Genomic DNA, 19950 nt, shown 5'->3' with positions numbered 1-19950 from the left:
ACTTAATGTGAACTAAAAATACAAAAATAAAGTCAGGGGATAGCACACATATCCGTAGTAATTTATGCCATGTAGTTGCTTTAATTATGCTGAACTGTATTGTTATGCTGAACTGATATGGTTTATGACAATTTTTGCCACAATCCATATTGCTCTACATCTTTCCAACATTTCAAAAAGTTTCTGGAGCTAAACAAAACTGGTGTATAAATGATACAACATTAAATTTAGCAAAACTTTGAATTTTGCAAAGATTTGGCTATGTTTCAAGCAATTTTATGCCAGGAAATTCTGTACATTTCATAGAATTACCTAAATCTAAATTCCTATGTATGTGATCTGGTTCCTAAACACTCTCTAAATGAAAAGCTATTACCTAATGCCAAAGCGTGTGCTGCAGGAATAATATAAATATTGAAATTTGCATAAATTGTAAAAATTATAATTGCCCTTCCCTCTATTGATCTTCATTTTGAAAAAAAAATCTGCATTACCTTTAAAAGAATGTGCAAAATATGATGCATGCAGAAGTGTAGTATACTTGGTATAACAAATAAGGTTACTTGCCTGTGGATGATCTTCTATCCTTCACTGATATGGTTAGGAGGAGGATGATAAAGGAGTTGTAGAAGGGACTGCCACTGGTATCTATAATCAATAGATAAAGATTGACAGCATCCCACAGAAGGTGAGGGAATCACATAGCTTTATCTGCTCTGGGAGGCTGTCAATCTTTATCTATTTATTTATACTTCCAAGTGGACTCCTTGGATTTTGTGACTATGCATCCACCTATTTTTGGATTACTTGAACTTTTTGCATGTCCTATTTTGAGTGGTGTGAGCCTTCCTTTGTTTTTCATTGGTATTTTTAATGTCCCATAAATGGCCACCAAAAATAGTTTTCTATTTGACCACTACCACATATTTGCAATAAAGCGCACTGAATTATCCAGGAGCTTTTTTATTTACTGAATTGTAATGCAAGTATGTAATTCTCGACATATGACTACATGACTACAGGACTCATTACTACAAATGCTGCGTCATATTCAGTATATGATTTTGTTTGCTTTTTTAAGCTTTTGATAACATGTAGGTAATAAGGTTCTACATTTGGGTCTGCAAGTAACTGACTTTTTTACCATCTGACTATGCTTTCTGTCTTCATTCTTGCAGTTCTCTGCCTGATTCTCCTCTGATCTTGCTATTATATCTTTTTTATCATTTATGGTAATTCAATAGTTAGTACTGTTGCTTTGCAGTATCATGAGTTCAGATTTCATCAGGACAACAACTTATAGGAGTTTTTTGTTTTTGTTGCATAATTTTTGGCAAACTTTTTTCCTCACATTCTAAAGACATATAGCACCAATAAAAAAATCATAAATTCTGCCGTTTTACCACTTTTAACTATCCTAGCTCAATCTTGAGTATGACTTTGCATTACTAGATAGTTATGCCAACTACTTTTCAAGATACAACCTTGGGGTTCTCTGCAGTGAAAAACAGATTATTTTATAGGAAGAAAAGTGAGAAAAGCAGGTGTTCCCTTAGATTCTGCACCAAAAATTTACCATTACTAAGCTGACTGAGCTTTCTCATCTTCAAACTGGTAAGCAATACCATAACTACTGGCCTATAAAGAATTACTGACCTTTGAACTAGAAGATAAATCTTATTCATATGGTTGAAGTTAATATGCAAAGACTAGATTCATTAGTCCAAGACTTTGCTGAATCCCTTTGGGTCTAGGAATTATTGTAAGTTAATTTTCTGGCAACTCTCATCTGTTTTAATTCAAGGTTAATTTACTTGACTAGTTTTCTGGAGCTAAAATGAATGTTAGCCTTACAGAATTACTGTGGTGAAAAATAACATCCAAGCTTTACACGTCATTCTGTTAACAATTACTGTTGTAAGCACAGATAGCATGTGATGGTTTTACATTGAATGATCCATTTCTTATCCAAAAATTTCAACTTTTTTGAGCACTTTTTAATGTTTTTAAAGACAATGATGGTGAAATATCTGTCCCCAGGTTGTGCAATGACTTTTTCCAAACTGAATAACAGACTGCAAAAACACCGCCAAGAATCATCGTTGGTCTAAGCTCCTAAACCTCATTAATTGTACATAATGTCTAGCTGGCCCTCCAAAAATAAAATTGTTTCACAGACCTCTATAAATTGGAGTTAAATATGAAAAATAACTTTTATACAATAACTAGATGTAGTACCCGGCATTACCTGGGATAGCAACTAAGTCTCTATCTCCCTCTCTTCCACTCTTTCTCTCTCCTACTCTCCTTCTCCCACCCTCCCTCTCACTCTCCCTACCTCCCTCTCTCCTACTCTCCCTCTGACTGTCTATCTCCCACTATCCCTGTCTCACACTCTATCTCTCACCACCGAAATCATATTAACTGACACGTAAGCTGTCTTATAATGCTGGGTTCACACATAGCGATGCAGCAGCGATCACGACGGGTGACCTGACCTTATCAGGATCGCTGCTGCATCGTTACATGGTCGCTGGTGAGATCTGCCTGTTTGACAGCTCACCAGCGACCATGTATCGATGCAGCAGGTCAGGTCGCCCAGTGACCAGCCCCCAGCCAGCAGCGATGGGTGGAAATGGTGCTGCGCTTGGTAACTAAGGTAAATATTGGGTAATCAAGGGCTTGGTTACCCGATATTTACATTGGCTACTAGCGCACACCACTTAGCGCTGGCTCTCTGCATGCCAGAGTACACATCGGGTTAATAAGCAAACCCTTGCTTATTTACCCGATGTGTCCTCTGGCGTTTAGGGAGCAGGGAGCCGGCAGAACAGGCAGTGTGAGAGCGGCGGATGCCTGTAACGAAGGTAAATATCGGGTAGCCAAAAAAAAGGCTTCCCTTGGTTACCCGATGTTTACCTTGGTTACAGCTTACCGCAGGCTGCCAGAAGCTGGCTCCCTGCTCGCTTCAGTTTGTCGCTCTCTTGCTGTCACACACAGTGATGTGTGCTTCACAGCGGGAGAGCAACGAGCAAAAAATGAAGCAGGACATTCAGCAACGAGCGGCGACCTCACAGCAGGGGCCAGCTCATTGCTGGATGTCACACACAGTGACAGCGACGGGACGTCGCTGCTACGTCACAGAAAATGGTGACGTAGCAGCGATGTCGTTGTTGCCGTCGCTGTGTGTGACACCACCTTAAGAATGTCCTTCATTCCCTATAACAACAAATCAGAGCTCCTATTAATGACCTGTAGTACTGTAAAATAGAAGCTGAGCTGTGATTAGTTGCTATAATCCACCTGAAAAATATCCAGGCTAACTGTCATATATTACCTCATAAAACCTCACACAATAAGTATACAAGTAACGTTATGTCACTTACATCAGCCTCTACAACAGCGTTGAATAAGCGTCAACATTGAAATCCTATTAACTCACACATAAGCTGTCCTATACTAACAATGTCCTTTATTGCCTATAGCAACCAATCAGAGCTCCTTGACCTCTATCAAAATAGAAGCAGAGCTGTGATTGGTTGTTATAGGCCACCTGATAAATATGCAAGGTAACTGTCAAAACAGCCAATATATTACCTCAAACATCCAAACAGTTTCTGTGTATGTCTCTTTCTGTGTTTGCGTATTTTGGTTTGTGTTTGTTTCTTTGTGTCTGTGTGTCCCTTTCTGTGTGTGTCGGTGTGTCTGTGTCTTTTTCTGTATGTGTTTCTCTTTATGTGTGTGTCTTTCTATGTGTGTCTCTTTCTGTGTGAGTGTCTCTTTCTGTGTGTGTTTGTGTGTGTGTGTGTGTCTGTGTGTGTGGGTCTCTTTGTGTGTCTCTTTCTCTGTCCATAATAGGAGTCTATAATAATAAATCCGTTCCCATTTCCATAGACTTTAATGTAAGCAGTTTTTTTGACAAAAAACTGTAAAGTGAGGGGTTACATTTTCCCTTCAAAACATAGTCTATGATATTCCCTCACTCAAATGAGGCGGGTGTGCAAAATTTTAAAATTGTAAATGCGATGGTGCAGATTGCTTCAGCGGACACACACACACACACACACACACGTACACTCAACTTTATATACTATATTTTAAAATTAATTCCTATAATGTCCAATTGTGCACACCACTAGTGTAAATAGCACACTATATATTGCCAAATAAGTGTCTAATACCGATCTGCATAACTGAGATAACACATATTGCACGGGCTTATGCGGTGTGTAATTTATTTTCCTTCAAAAATTCACTCCATAGTCAATTGTAACTAAAGTGAAATGAGTACATATAATACTATTTCCTTTGGTACAGAATATTGATTTTAGGGCAAGTTGTGAAGGGCTATATCACTGACGATCCTATACAGAACCAACATTAAAAAGGAATATACAGTAAGGTCCAGAAATATTTTGATGATGACCAAATCTTTGGGATCTAAATGCCACTCTTTTTTTATTTAAAAGGAAACAACTAATATGTAATTGAAGTGTGGACCTTTAGGTTCAATTAAAGAGGTTAAATAAAATTATGATGTGAAACATTTTGGAATGGCAACCATTTTTGGCAAATCCTCCTCATTTCAGGGCTAAAAAGTAATTTACAAATTAAACAGAACTTAAATACATTGTTAATATTGAATACTTTGTAGAGAATCCTTTGCAGGCAATGACTGCCTGAAGTCTGGAAGCCATAGATGTCACTAAAAACTGAGTTTCCTTCTTTGGAATGCATTTCCTGGACTTTACTACAGTTGACTTCAATTGTTGCTTGCTTGTGGGTCTTTCTGCCTTAACCCTTGTTTTACATATGTTAACTGTATGCTCCATAGGGTTACAATTTCATAATTTGACTAAGCCATTGCAGAATATTTCACTTATTTGGCTTAAAAACTCCCTTTTATGCTTTTACAGTTTGTTTTGGGTCATTGTCCATACGTATTGTGAGGTGCCATCCATTTAGTCTTGCTGCATTTGTTTGAATTTGAGCAAAATGTATAGCTCTCACTTCACTCTTCATTCACTTGATCAATAAAGACTAGTGACCCACTGTCATTGGAAACAATGCATGCCCATGTCATCACACTGCTTCCACTTTATTTTACCGAGGATAGGATGTGCTTGAATCATAAATGAGTCCAAGCCTTCTCCATACTTACTTCTTTTAATCATTCTGGTTCAGGTTAATCTTAGTTTCATCTGTCCATAGAATGCTTTTCAAGAACTGGGCTGGTTTCTTTAGATATTTTTTTGGCAAAGTCTTATCTAGCTTTTCTATTTTTAAAGCTGATTTATTGTTTGCACTTTGTGGTGAACCCTTTTTATTTGTTCCTATGAAGTCTTCTCCTTATGGTAGAGTTAAATACTGGAACAATTCCTTCCTGGAGAGTGTTCTTCACTTGGCTGAAAGTTGTAAAGGGCTTTCTCTTCACCATAGAAAAGATTCTGAAATCATTCACCACTGTTGTCTTCCATGGACATCCAGGCCTTTTTGAGCTCCCAAGCTCACTAGTGCTCTCCTTTTTTTTTGCATAATGTATCAAACTGTTTATTTGGCCATTCTTTACACTTCTGTTATATCTGATGGGTTTCTTCTTTTATTTCCCAGTTGAAAGTTAATAGCAAATGGCATAACACCAAGTGTCAATTCTTAAAGTGTTATTGGTATTATCCAGCAATATTTAATTTATGTGTAAGAGATAAAGTGTTAACCTTGCATTTGAAAAAGATTTAGCATTATTTACAATATTTTTTGAAAACTTTACATAGACTAAACAACCTTGAGCTAGGGAGCAGAAGCAATTATTGTTTATATTAAAAAGGAATACTGAATGAGAAATCTAAAGAAACATCACAGATAAAGAACATAGAATAACATAATGACCTTTAAAACTGAAATAGACTGAACTGCCAGCACTTTTTTGTTGTAGTTTCAATATGAAAACCAGTCATCATGTAATGCTATGACACAGATTGAAAATAATTAAAATTCAATAACTTGAAATATATGGCTAGCTGAATACATAGAAAGACTGCAATATGCCTACACAAAAATGGGAACCCAACAATAAGTAGCGGTATGAATTAAATTACAAGATTTTTGTCAGTTATATCATTTTATTGAACACCTTTAAATGGAAACATAAAAACACAAATAAATAAGCAGCAACACATGCACTGGGGTATGTAAAATGTAGAGGTTAAATAAGTTGTGGAATAATGATGTAAACATAGAGTAAGGTCCAGAAATATTTGGACAGGGACACAATTTTTTTCATTTAAGATATTTACCAAAACATATTAAAGATACTGGTTTAAAATCAATATGAGCTTAAAGTGAAGACTCTCAGCTTTAATTTGAGGGTAATCGAATCCTAATTAGAGTAAGGGTTTATGAATTACAGCTCTTTAATATGTACAGTTGCTGCCTCTTTCTCAAGTGACAAAAAATATTTGGACAGTCATCTCAGAAGCTCTTAAATGGGCTGCAAGGTCTATTCCCTCATTAATCCGTCATCCATTAGGCAGCTAAAAGGTCTTGACCTGATTCCAGGTGTGGAATTTGCATTTGAAAGTTGTTGCTGTGAACCCATCACAACATGAGGTCAAAGGAGCTCTCAATAGAAGAGAAACAGACCATCATTAGGATAAAAAAGAAGAAACCCATCACACACATAGCAGAAATATTAGGAGTGATCACATCAATAACTTGTTACATTCTTCAAAAAAAGAACGCACTGGTGAACTTGGGAATTCAAAAAGGCCTGGACGACCATGAAAGATAACAGTGGTGGATGATTGCAGAATCCTTTATATGGTAAGGAAAATCCCCTTCACAACATCCACCCACATGAAGAGCACTTTCTAGGAAGTAGATGTTTCAGTATCTAACTCTAACACAAAGAATAGCAAATTATATTATATAATTTAATAGTTGTTGGCTATTTTTTTATTTGATTATACTCTGCCACAAAGAGAAGTCTTCATGAGAGAAAATACAGATGGTTCACTACAAGGTGCAAACCATTAATCAGCCTTAAAATTAGAAAGACCAGATTAGACTTGGCCAAAAATTATCTAAAGAAGCCAGCCCAGGTCTAAAAAAGCATTCTTTTAACAGATGAAACTAAGATCAATCTGTACCAGAATGATGGGAAGAGCGAAGTATGAGAAGGCTTAGAACAAGTCATGAACCAAAGCACATCCTTTGTATGGCTTCCAATGATACTGGGTCACTAGTGTTTATTAATGATGTGACTAAAGACAGAAGCAGCTGGATGAATTCCAGTTTGTAGAGGGCTATACTTTTGCTCAGATTCAACCAAATAAAGCAAGGTTGATTGGACGGCACTTCACAGTACAGATGGACAATAACCCAAAACATACAGTGAAAGCAACTCTTAAGGCAAAGAAGTAGAATATTCTGCAATGGCAAGTCTATCACCAGATCTCAACCCCATTGAACTGTATTTCACATGCTTAAGACAAAACTTAAGGGAGAAAACCAACAAACAAGCAACTACTGAAGTCAGCTGCAGCAAAGTCCTGGCAATGTATCACAATGGAGGAAATCCAGTGTTTGGTGATATCAATATCTTCCAAACTTCAGGCAGTCAATAATCATTATATTTCCTGAAATCAGAAAGTTTTGTAGAAAAATGTTTCAATTCCTAAACATTTCACAGGATATTTTTTTCAACCCATGTAATTAAACCTAAACGTCTACACTTCAATTGCATATTAGTTGTTTCATTATCTATAAAAAATAGTGTTCACCAAAGAGAAAGAGAAAAGAAAACAAAAAGTGCACCAATCTAAATGTAGCTGTATAGATAAGTCATGGGTGAATGTTATGTTTTCATACACTCACCTTTAGCAAGCCTTGTTAACTTGCTTATCGATCCTTTTGGACCTCAGATCTCAATAGAGAGTTCACCATCCAAGACGGTATGCTGCAGACTCCTGGTGGCTATTCTGTAACTCAACCCGAGTTACCATAAGAATAATATGAATTATAAATCCTCCAGGCTGTGTGCGCTCCCAAACAATTTGATCATACAGGCTGTAACTATTTCCTGTACAATTTTTAATTATTTTTGCAAGAATAAAAATAATTAAAAATTGTACAGGAAGTAATTACAGCCTGTATGATCAAATTGTTTGGGAGCACACACAGCCTGGAGGATTTGTCATTGCTATAAAAAATAGTGGCATGCACAGCTCAAATCCCAAAGATTCAGTCACTGTCCAAATTTTTGGAGCCTAACTGTAGATGGGATTCATATCTTAATATATAGTGCACAAAGGAATGCAAAATGCAGGGATAATCAATAGTAGGCATCAAATTAATGCTACTAAGGTATATAAGGTATATAAACAGCATACACAAAAAATATATAGTATATGATAGTAAGTGCAATAGTAAAGATCAAATTTTCCTTTAGAGAAATCAATCATATAAAATACAAACCCCCAGAGCACGTATTCTGCACCCCTTTGCTCATTTTGCCTGTAGCTTTGAGGAGACAAAAGAGGGTAAAGGACCTATTGTTTTTATATCTATCCAAGCAAGTGAAATTACTGTACAGAGGGATCAAAGCTATCAGAAGTTAAATCAAATTGTAATGTGACCTACCAAGTAGGAGCGCCGAGTGAAGCAGGAACCATAAACACACATCACGACATGCTTTCCACTGTAGTAGTGGTCACTGAATTACAATTGCAAGTATAAACTCATATGTAGTCTATTCTTGTATAGTAGTATGTGAAATCATACAATTGTACAATATATATGTCATTCAACGTTAAATTTAAATGGTATGTGGGCGAACCTGGTGTAAACACGTCAAGTTCATAAGTCCAAGTACTCTGTGATAGTTGGAAATATCCACGGCTTGCAAATCCTCTATGTATCTCAATCGCAATGGAGTGTTTGGTAGCACCCCCACTGCTAGCAACTATCTATTGTGTCTGTCTTTCAAAAATGGAGCAGCAAGTTGACAGTTATGCCATCACAATCTAATTATACGTAGCAAAGGTCAACTCACGTCAAAATCTAATTTGCAGCACATTGTAGATAGATTATGACATCCCAACTGGCAACATGCAAATTGCTGCCCCAGATATATGAATGAAATATATAAGGTACAGGCATAAAAGGTTTGATATGACGCTATGTAAATAGACTACATATCACTTTATAATTAAAGTGCGCATCTGCAATTGTAGAAAACAAAACAATACTCAGGTAAGGAGCCCACTCAGAAGTTTTTTATCCCCTTGTGGCCAAATAGATAGCTGTGCCTCTGCTGGGTACATATACAGAAGACTACTGTTACATCAGTTCAGGTGTTGGTGTCTTATCAGCAAGATGTTAAAGCTGAAGTTTAAGCCTGTTATAATTGTGCTTGCTTCATGCAGCATTTACTATGTCAAGGATTCTTCAAAACCAGAATCTGAGTGCTTGTTGATGGTTTTAGCTGTCACATTTTATTCCAGTTTTATTTTTGATAACTCTGACTGACAAAAATATTTCATTCATCATTTAGTGAGATGTCAAGAAGTACCTGATAATAGAATATTTATGGACATTTTTTGATCTGTCTTTCTCTTTTATTGATTATTCAGAGACCTACCTCCCGAAAAAGACAAAACCTAACGCTGGAGTAATTTTATTACAGCATTGTTTATCGGAATATAAAATGACTAGAAAACTTAATAGTTGTTAAAATGAGTCAATAAAAACTTCCCCGTTTTTACTGCAGCTTTTGTCATCACTCCCAAATGCAAACTTTGTTTCCTGTTGGTTTTTGTTCTCCAATTTTCTGATTCACTAAGAGCTCCCAATGTATTTGAACAGTCTTTGCTGAAAATATACACACCTTCAGTTCAATTAGTTAGCTCTCTTTTAGGGTGCTTTAACACATCCGTTTTTTGCTATCAGGCACAATCCGGCGAATACTGGATAAAACGGATCCGGCACCAGATGTGTTTTTATCTTCATTAAATTGTACTAGCGCCGGATTGTGCCTGATGCCCTAATGTTTCATCCGGTGTGCGCCGAATCTGGCAAAATTTCTGTGTCCGGCTGCCGGAAAGGACGCACGAGGGAACATTTTTTGTCACCAGCAAAAAACCACATTGCGCCGGACCTGGTGCCATGTGGCGTGTTGTAAAATGAAAGCCTATGGGCGCTGGATCCCTCGTAGTGTGGCAAAAAACGCATTCCATCGACGGATCCAGTTTTTTTAACTGAGCATGCTCAGATGTGTAAATTCCTTTCGGTCTCACTCTCTGTCGATGTCGGTCTCTCTTTCTCTCTGTCAGTCGGTCTCTCTCTCTCTTTTTGTCAATGTCGGTCTCTCTCTCTGTCTATCGGTCAGTATCTCTCTCTCTGTCGGTTGGTTGGTCTCCCCCTCTCACCCTCTCTCTCATACTTACCGATCACCGACACAGCGCTGTACAGCTGTCACAAAGCTCCCGTGGCTTCTCCTGCTTTGAAAATGCCAGCTGCTCATTATTCCATCTCATATTCACTGCTTCCCCTGCCCACCGGCGCCTATGATTGGTTGCAGTCAAACGAGCCCCCACACTGAGTGACACATGTCTCACTGCAACCAATCACAGCCGCTGTTGGGCAGGTCAAAATCTTGCAGTAAAAATAAATAAATAAATAATTACAAAAAAAGGCATTCGGTCCCCCCCAATTTTGATAACAACCAGGGTAAAGGAACATGGATGAGGGTTGGTATTCTTAGGATGGGGAGCCCCATGTTATGGGGAACCCCCCAGCCTAAAAATATCAGCCAGCTGCCACCCAAAAATGCCGCATTCATTACATAAGACAGACCCGGGACTCTACCCACCTCATCCTGAATTGCGCTGGTGCGGTGGCAATCGGGGTAATAAGGCGTTAATGGCAGCCAAAAGCTGCCACTAAGCCCTAGGTTAATGAAAGTAAATAAACGCAAACACCAAAAAATCCTTTATTTGAAATAAAAGAGAAAAAAAACACCCTTTTCACCACTTTATTAAAATCCCCAAATACCCCACCAGGTCCGACGTTATCCACACGAGGTTCCATGATGCATCCAGCTCTGCTACATCGGAAGGTGAACACCGCCGCTCGTTATAAGCTCCACAGAGCAACTGAAGTGAGTCACACTGTCAGCGGTGATGCCACAGCTTTCAGGTGGAGGACTCCAGCTGGCCGCGGGTAACCTGAGTGACGGCACCGCTAATTACGCAGCTCACTTCAGTCACTCAGGGGATTTGCGGTCACCCAAATCAGGCTGCGGCACCCAGACAGAGCCGCAAGATGACAATGAAGTCAGGTGAAGTTCATCCGAGTTCATTCTGATCGCATGGCTCTGTCTCGCAGCCAGCCATGCTATATGGGCATGTAGCAGAGCCAAGTGGGACCGCACTGTCAAAAATGCATCCAAAATGCATTCAAAATGCATGCATTTTAGATGCATTTTTTGTCAAACCCAGCTGGATGCTCGGTACAAACTGCTACAACAGATCTGTTTTTACCGGATCTGTCGTAATCATTTTTCCCCCAATCTGCGATGGATCCGTTGCATCAGGCACAAACTAGATTGTGCCTGAAGGCCAAAAAATGGGTGTGTGGAAGCACCCTTACCCTCTGTGTTAGTAGTTTATTAGCAAGAATTAGAGATCCAACAGCTGGATGGATCTTAGAATGCTTAGAAGTTCTTTTTCATACTGCATCTAATGAAAATAGTACGGATGATAAAGATCTAGCGTTACTGATTAAAAGGTCAATTAAAAACCTCTTTATCTACGCTCTTACATTGAGCTTTTTATCAGTTTTTGATGTTGCAGAATTTCTGCACCATTTCTGCACCTATTATGTAAGTGAGGTTACTTGTTTTGTGTGCAATTTTTTAACATGCAATTTTATGATGCTGCAGTTTTTGTGTTTTTTTTGATATGTGATGCATTAAATAGATCTGTTTTTTATGATACATCCTGTTACTTGGCTTGAAAACCTTGTTGATATACTTAGGACCAGATTACGCATTCTTTTTATTAATTATTTTCCGTAGTGATGTGCAGCAATTTTTTTGCACTTCATCTGACACAAAATAGTATTAAAGGGAATTCGTTGCCAGGTTTTTGCTACCACATCTGAGAGCAGCATAATGTAGAGACAGAGACCCTGATTTCAGCAATGTGTTACTTACTGAGCTATAATCAAAGACTTTGATGAATGGCACTCCTGGGTTAAATATATCCTTGCCGCTCAGCTAGGGTCCAACCCCGTAACTTAGAAATATTATGAATCCGGCACACAAGCTGTTAGAAGAGTCAAGAATTTTTATCTAACAAGTATAAAGATGTCTGAAAATAAATGTATGATGTTTCAGTCTCTTGACCCTCCTCAAATTCACACACAAGGCTTGCACTGTAAGGCTCCTGTAATAAGGCGCCGTAAATCCATATCGTCACTATGGCTCTCTGCGTCCGTGTGAATCTGAGGGTTAAAAAAATAAAAGATATGCACATGTTTGGAATCACCATTTATAAATGTCCGATATATGAAAATATAAAATCAATTAATCTGATCAGTAAATGGCGTAGCGGCAAAAAAATGCCAAATGCCATAATTACGGTTTTTGGCTGTCACAAATTTTGTTCTCACAAAATGTAGCATCTGCGCAAATATGGTACTGTCAAAAATGTCTGCTCAAGGTAGAACAAATAAGCTGTCACTGAGCCTTATATCCCAATAAAATAGAATACTATGGGTAACGGAAAAACCCACAAAAAATGTGCCACTTTTTTTGAACAAACTTCTGAATTTTTTTTAACCCCTTAGATAAAAGTAAACGCATAAATCTTTAGTATCTACAAACTCGGATCTACCTGAGGCATCATACAAACTCATACATTTTACCATACAGTGAACACAGTGAATAAAATACCCCCAAAATAATTGTTTGCACTTTTTTTTGCAATTTTTCTGCACTTGGAATTTTTTTTCTGTTTTTCAGTATGATATATGGTAAAACTAATGGCTTATTTAAAAGTTTAACTCGTTACACAAAAAAACAAGTCCTCATATGGTAAGATTGATGGAAAAATAAAAAGTTACGGCTCTCGCAAAAAGAGAAGCAAGAAAACCTGAAAAACGGAAAATTGCCCAGGTAAACTACTCCTGATTAAACAGTGAATTTATCAAAACTACACTAAGCAGCCCAGTAAGTGAAACACTGCTTGACTAAGTATCTTTACCTTAAGCGGGCTTTACACGCTGCGACATCGCTAGCATCAGCTAGCGATGTTGCGTGCGATAGCACCCGCCCTCGTCGGTGGAATGATATGTGGTGATCGCTGCCGTAGCGAACATTATCGCTACGACAGCGTCACATGCACATACCTGTGCAGCGACGTCGCTGTGACCATCGAACCGCCTCCTTTCTAAGGGGGCAGTTCATTTAGTGTCACAGCGACGTCACAGCAGTGTCACTGAACCACCGCCCAATAGAAAAGGAGGGGAGGAGATGAGCAGCTGGAACATGCCGCCCACCTCCTTCCTTCCTCCTTTTCCGGTGGACGCAGGTAAAGAGATGTTTGTCGTTCCAGCGGTGTCACACATAGCGATGTGTGCTGCTGCAGGAACGACAAACAACATCGTTACTGCAGCAGCAACGATAATTGGGAATAGGGGGGCATGTCACCGATGAGCGATTTTGCACGTTTTTGCGACGATGTAAAATCACTCATAGGTGTCACACACAACGACATTGTTAAAGCGGCCGGATGTGCGTCACAAATTCCATGACCCCAACGAGATCACTTTAGCGATATCATAGCGTGTAAAGCCACCCTTACACTATGTTGCTCTCAGATTAGGTGGCATAAACCTGGTGACAGATTCACTTTAATAATATGACTGAGATTAGTCCTGTCCTCATCTAATAAATTTACTTTTGCTTCATTGCAATTCTTTGGATCTTCAACTTTTTTTTATCTTTTCTTGCCTTTCTTCAGCTGTTGCTATTTCTTCATCTTTTTCTGACAATAACGTTGCTCTATCAACTGAACGCTGCTAGTTTGCAATTACCTTATGAATTGTTACTTGTGATTACCTTCATCAATGCTCGGACTCCTGTATTGGGGTTAAAGAAACAAATTATAAATTTGCCATTTATAGGTCACATAGAAAATGAGCAAACACTTTGTGACCTCTACAGTACATGGCAAAATACTCTATAAAACATGTTAGAACACAAAATGCTAGCCAATGTGGCTTACATACTTTAAAATTGATCATAGCCACATGAAACTGTATGACACATGTCAAGTAGGCATTGCAGCATCATATTTTGTTTCTCTGTTGCTTAATGCATTATAAGATATATAAGATATACTGTATATATAAGACATAAGATATATATATATATATATATATATATGATATATTTTTGGAAACAATTTTTTGGTAAAAAAAAAAGCAAATTAAACGGAACCTGTAATGTCAAAACCTCTTGCAAATATGGGACTTACAATGCCTTGCGAAAGTATTCGGCCCCCTTGAATTTTTCAACCTTTTCTTACATTTCAGGCTGCAAACATAAAGATAAAAATGTTAATGTTATGGTGAAGAATTAAAAACTAGTGGGACACAATTGTGAAGTGGAACGAAATGTATTGCTTATTTTAAACCTTTTTAAAAAATAAATAACTGAAAATTGGGGCGTGCAATATTATTCGGCTCCCTTAAGTTAATACTTTGTAGCTCCACCTTTTGATGCAATTACAGCTGCAAGTCGCTTGGGGTATGTCTCTATCAGTTTTGTACATCGAGAGACTGAAATTCTTGCCCATTCTTCCTTTGCAAATAGCTGGAGCTGAGTGAGGTTGGATGGAGAGCGTTAGTGAACAGCAGTTTTCAGCTCTTTCCACAGATTCTCGATTGGATTCAGGACTGGACTTTGACTTGGCCATTCTAACACCTGGATACGTTTATTTGTGAACTATTCCATTGTAGATTTTGCTTTATGTTTGGGATCATTGTCTTGTTGGAAGACAAATCTCAGTCCCAGTCTCAGGTCTTTTGCAGACTCCAACAGGTTTTCTTCAAGAATGGTCCTGTATTTTGCTCCATCCATCTTCCCATCAATTTTAACCATCTTCCCTATCCCTGCTGAAGAAAAGCAGGCCCAAACCATGAAGCTGCCATGTTTGACAGTGGGGAGGGTGTGTTCAGCGTGAAGAGCTGTGTTGTTTTTACGCCAAACATATTGTTTGGCATTTTTCCCAAATAGTTTATTTTCCGTTTCATCTGACCAGAGCACCTTCTTCCACATGTTTGGTGTGTCTACCAGGTGGCTTGTAGCAAACTTTAAATGACACTTTTTATGGATATCTTTGAGAAATGGCTTTCTTCTTGCCACTCTTCCATAAAGGCCAGATTTGTGCAGTGTACGACTGATTGTTGTCCTATGGACAGACTCTCCCACCTCAGCTGTAGATCTCTGCATTTCATCCAAAATGATTATGGGCCTCTTGGCTGCATCTCTGATCAGTCTTCTCCTTGCTTGAGATGAAATTTTTGAGGGACGGCCGGGTCTTGGTAGATTTGCAGTGGTATGATACTCCTTCCATTTCAATATGATCGCTTGCACAGTGCTTCTTGGGATGTTTAAAGTTTTGGAAATCTTTTTGTAACCAAATCCGGCTTTAAACTTCTCCACAACAGTATTACGGACCTGCCTGTTGTGTTCCTTGTTCTCTATAATACTATCTGCGCTTTAAACAGAACACTGAGTCTATCACAGAGCAGGTGCATTTATACGGAGATTTGATTACACACAGATGGCTTATATTTATCATCATCAGTCATTTAGGACAACATGGGATCATTCAGAGATCCTCAATGAACTTCTGGAGTGAGTTTGCTGCACTGAAAGTAAAGGAGACGAATAATATTGCATGCCTCAATTTTCAGTCTATTCTTTTTTACAAAAGTTTAAAATAAGCAAAAAATTTCGTTCAACTTCACAATTGTGTTCCACTTGTTGTTGATTCTTCACCATAACATTAAATTTTTTATCTTTATGTTTGAAGCCTGAATTGTGGGAAAAAGTTGAAAAATTCAAGGGGGCAGAATACTTTTGCAAGGCACTGTATATGCAGGATAATTGTTTTTTTTTAAAACTACCCAGCCATCACCGTGAAAGCTCGGCTACCAGGTGTAAATGAAAAGTATTCCTGCAGCTAGCCTTCACTCGTAGAGGCCTGGAAGGAGGAGTCTCAATTACCATTCAGTACATAGTGAGCTGCGACTTTATCTATATTCTTGTCCCTTACTGAAAGCTGGCTCAGCAGTGCATCAGTACAGAGAGGGCTGTCAATCATTGCTGGGGTGTGGTTATAGCCGCCACTAACTGTACTGAGTATAATCACTGTATCAGCTCCAGCCACACCTCTATTTCCTCCTGGTATCCAAGCTTTAAGTGTGGCAGACATGAAGATTTAAAGTGCTATTAGCAACAGTGATAAGCAAACCCGTGGATGTTCTGGTTCACCAAACAAATATATACTAAAAAAAGATCTGGTTTGCAGGTGAACTTGACCCCAAACGTGACCCTGGATGCTGAACCCCATATAAGTCTACGAGACCTGAATGTATGTGTTATAAAATGATGTTAGTAAGGGCTAGTGGGGCTGCAAAGGAAGGAAAATAAGAAATAAAGTAGGACAGTTATACTTACCGACCTTACCCATATCTGTAACACTGCTTTCAGGTCCAATTATTAGCTTTCATACATATTCATTGCTTCCACCGCCCACTGTCATTCCTGGCATCTGAGATTGGTTGCAGTGAGGCCGCGCCTCCACCCTCTGTGACAGCATCTGTAATTGGTTGGAATCACACATGCTGCATCCAAATAGTGGTGTAAAAATAAATAAATAAAAAAAAAATGTTGCAGGGTCCCAAGAATATTGCTACCCAGCACCTATAAAGCAGACAACTACAGACAACAGCCCCCAGCTGGGGCACGTTATCTTGATTGTATAAAAAAAATGTGAGGAACCCAATGTTGCTTTATTAAATGTTGACACCCAGTCAAGATAAAGCGGACATCTGGGGGCTGGTATTCTCAGGCTGTAGAGGCCCATAGTTTTTGGCCTCCCAGTCTAAAAATAGCAGGCAACAGCTACTTTGACTAATGGATGCACTTTACCTGGCTCATCCCAATTGTCTTGGTGCTGTGGTAATCGGGGTTAATAAGGGTTTTATTACAGCTGTTATTTGTCAAAAATCACAGCTGTTACTAAGTCCTAATTTAATAATGGGAATGGATGTAGGAGATCCCCCCATTACTAACCCTGTAAGTAAAAATAAATAAACAAAAGACACAGAAAACTCCTTTATTTAAAAAAACCCTCTTTCTTCAATCTATTAACCCTCAAAATAAGCCAGTCCGATATAATCCACACCAGAACATCTCACGGTGATCCCAGCTTTCCTATATACTGAGGTTGCCGCACACAAACACATTAAAGAACATGACCACCCACTGCAGCTTCATGCAAACACTGACTGAGCCACAGGTGTGAGTGGTGACATCACTGAGGATACCATGGTACCCCACCTGTGACTGCAGGTAAACTCACCTTAGGTGACCTCATTCAACTCAATGAGACCTGAATCTCCAGGCAGAAAACCACAATTTTTTTTAAGAGATGCAGATTTGGTGCAAGAATTTGGTTCATAATAATCAGCACCAAATATGCATCTCCTGGCAGAAAACCACACAAAAACTGCGTTTTTTACACCGTTTTGGTGCGATTTTCTGCCCTGGCTATGAAAATTTGGTGCCGAAATCTGGTGCAGATATTTCTGCACCAAATCTGCATCTCCTGGCAGAAAACCACATCTAAACTGTGTTTTATTTTTTTTGCAGGAGTTATAGATTTGGTCCTGAAATTTATACATCAAATTCTTGCACCAAATCTGCATCTTCTGGCAAAAAAACGCATCCTAATGCGATGGGTTTTGATGTGTTGTTTTTTTTTTTGCCTGTAGACAAAGATTTGGTGCAGGAGTTTGCTGTGTAAGCTACAGTACCAAATCTGCATCTCCTGTCAGAAAACCGCACAAAAAACAAGGTTTTGATGCCATTTCAGTGTGGTTTTCTACCAGAAGATGCAAATTTGTTGCAGAAATCTAATGAAGATATTTCTGCACCAAATATGCATCTCCTGGTAGAAGACCACAGCTAAACTGTGTTTTTCTGCTAGGAAAAGCAGACTTGGTGCTGATATTTATACACCAAAACTGCATCTTCTGGCAAAAGATGCATCATAGCGAGATGTGGTTTTGATCATTTGTTTGCCACGAGATGTAGATTTGGTGCAGATATTTGATGTATAAATTCCAGCACCAAATCTGCATCTCCTGGTGAAAAAACCCTTTGGTTTTCTGCCACGAGATGCAGGTCCCATTAAACTCAATGGCTTCACCTGAGGTGAGGTCACTAAGTTCAATGAGTTCACCTGATGTGAGTTTAACCACTGTCATGGGTGGGGTACTGTGGGAACTTCCAGCTGTGACAGCAGGTAAAGTCAGTTATGTCACCGCTCACAGCTGCAGCTCAGTCAGTGTTTGCCTGTAGCCTGGGTGGTCATGTTCCCTAATGGGCCCATGCACCATCATTTGAGTATGTAGCAGACAGACTGTCATGGGATGTTATGGTGTGGATTCCATTGAACTTTGCTGTGTTTTGGAGAAAAAGGTAGTTTTTTTTGTTGTTTTTTAAATAAAGAATTTTTCTCTGTGTTTTGTGTTTATTTGTTTGTCCTTACATATTTAGTAATTGGGGGTCTCATTTTTGACAAATGACAGCTGTCATTAACCCCTTATATTACTCCGATTGACACCGCACCAGGGCAATCAGGATGAACCAGGTAAAGAGCCAGAATTGTAGCATCTAAATGATGTGACTATTCTGGTGGCTACGGGCTGCTATTTTTATGCTGGGGTGGCTAATAACCATGGGCCCCACCAGGCGGGTCTGAGAAAACCAGCCCCTAGCTGTCCACTTTATCTTGGCTAAGTATCAAAATTGGGGGGGAGGCATGTCATTTTTTAAAATTATTTATTTAAATAATTAAAAAATAGGCACATGGGGTCAGACATATTTTGTTACACAGCCAAGATAACTGGTACGGCTGGGGGCTGCAGCCTGTAGCCATCTTCTTTATCTGCGCTGGGTATCAATATACGGGGGACCCTATGTCTTTTTTAATTATTTATTTATTTATTTTTACACTCCATTAGGAGACCCAGAAAGCCTCTGTGAGGGAAACCAATCAGAGACGCATGCACACCGGCAGTCTGACTGCAACCAATCACAGACGCTGTCACAGACAGTGGGCGGGGGAAGCAGTGAATATGTATGAGATGTAATGAGCGGACCCGGAAACAGTGTGACAGATGCGCGAATGGAGACTGGTAAGCAATCCCCTTAATTATCAAACACCTCCCCCACATTCATGAATTCATCATACAGCACCACTTTCCTAGCCAAAGTCATAATAAAGTAGAAGAAAAGCATTAATGCAAAAAGCGACAGCTTTCCCAACAAAGGCCGAATTTTGCCGATTTTGAGGAAAAACGTTCAGGAATCCAAAATGAATATGAAAGGCTCTTGCTGAATTTGAGTTTTGTGATTTTTTTTAACATGTTCGCTCATATCTAACAAGCATGCCGATTAACCCAACATATGCAGGTTAATTGCATTTTTTTACAGTGCATGTTCCATTAATTACTGACATGTCTTGTCACATAAATTAAAATATATTCTCAAGTTTGCAAGTTGTTTCTTATCCACAGGATAACTGTCTGATTGCTGGGAGAATAAAACAGAAGTCAATTATGTGCAATGCTGGTTTATTCTTTCTATTATGA

The 19950-nt window shown here is 38.8% G+C and overlaps 1 protein-coding gene across 3 annotated transcripts in view; it reads left to right on the top strand.

The window, feature by feature from the left end:
• GRID1 (glutamate ionotropic receptor delta type subunit 1) overlaps positions 1-19950 on the top strand; it is a 1874363-nt gene that overhangs the window by 1793772 nt on the left and 60641 nt on the right. The window contains exon 16 of one of the 3 annotated variants that reach the window (XM_075348985.1): positions 19321-19494. The exons of the other annotated variants lie outside the window; for them this stretch is intronic. Coding sequence (XP_075205100.1) covers positions 19321-19449 — 129 coding nt within the window. The 3' untranslated portion in view covers positions 19450-19494. The remainder of the gene's footprint in view (positions 1-19320; positions 19495-19950) is intronic. 3 annotated transcript variants of the gene reach the window in all.

Source organism: Anomaloglossus baeobatrachus, chromosome 5 (genome assembly GCF_048569485.1).
Source record: "Anomaloglossus baeobatrachus isolate aAnoBae1 chromosome 5, aAnoBae1.hap1, whole genome shotgun sequence".
Lineage (NCBI taxonomy): Eukaryota > Metazoa > Chordata > Amphibia > Anura > Aromobatidae > Anomaloglossus > Anomaloglossus baeobatrachus.
Note: the sequence above shows the minus strand (reverse complement) of the source record. Positions and strands in the feature narration are given on the sequence as shown.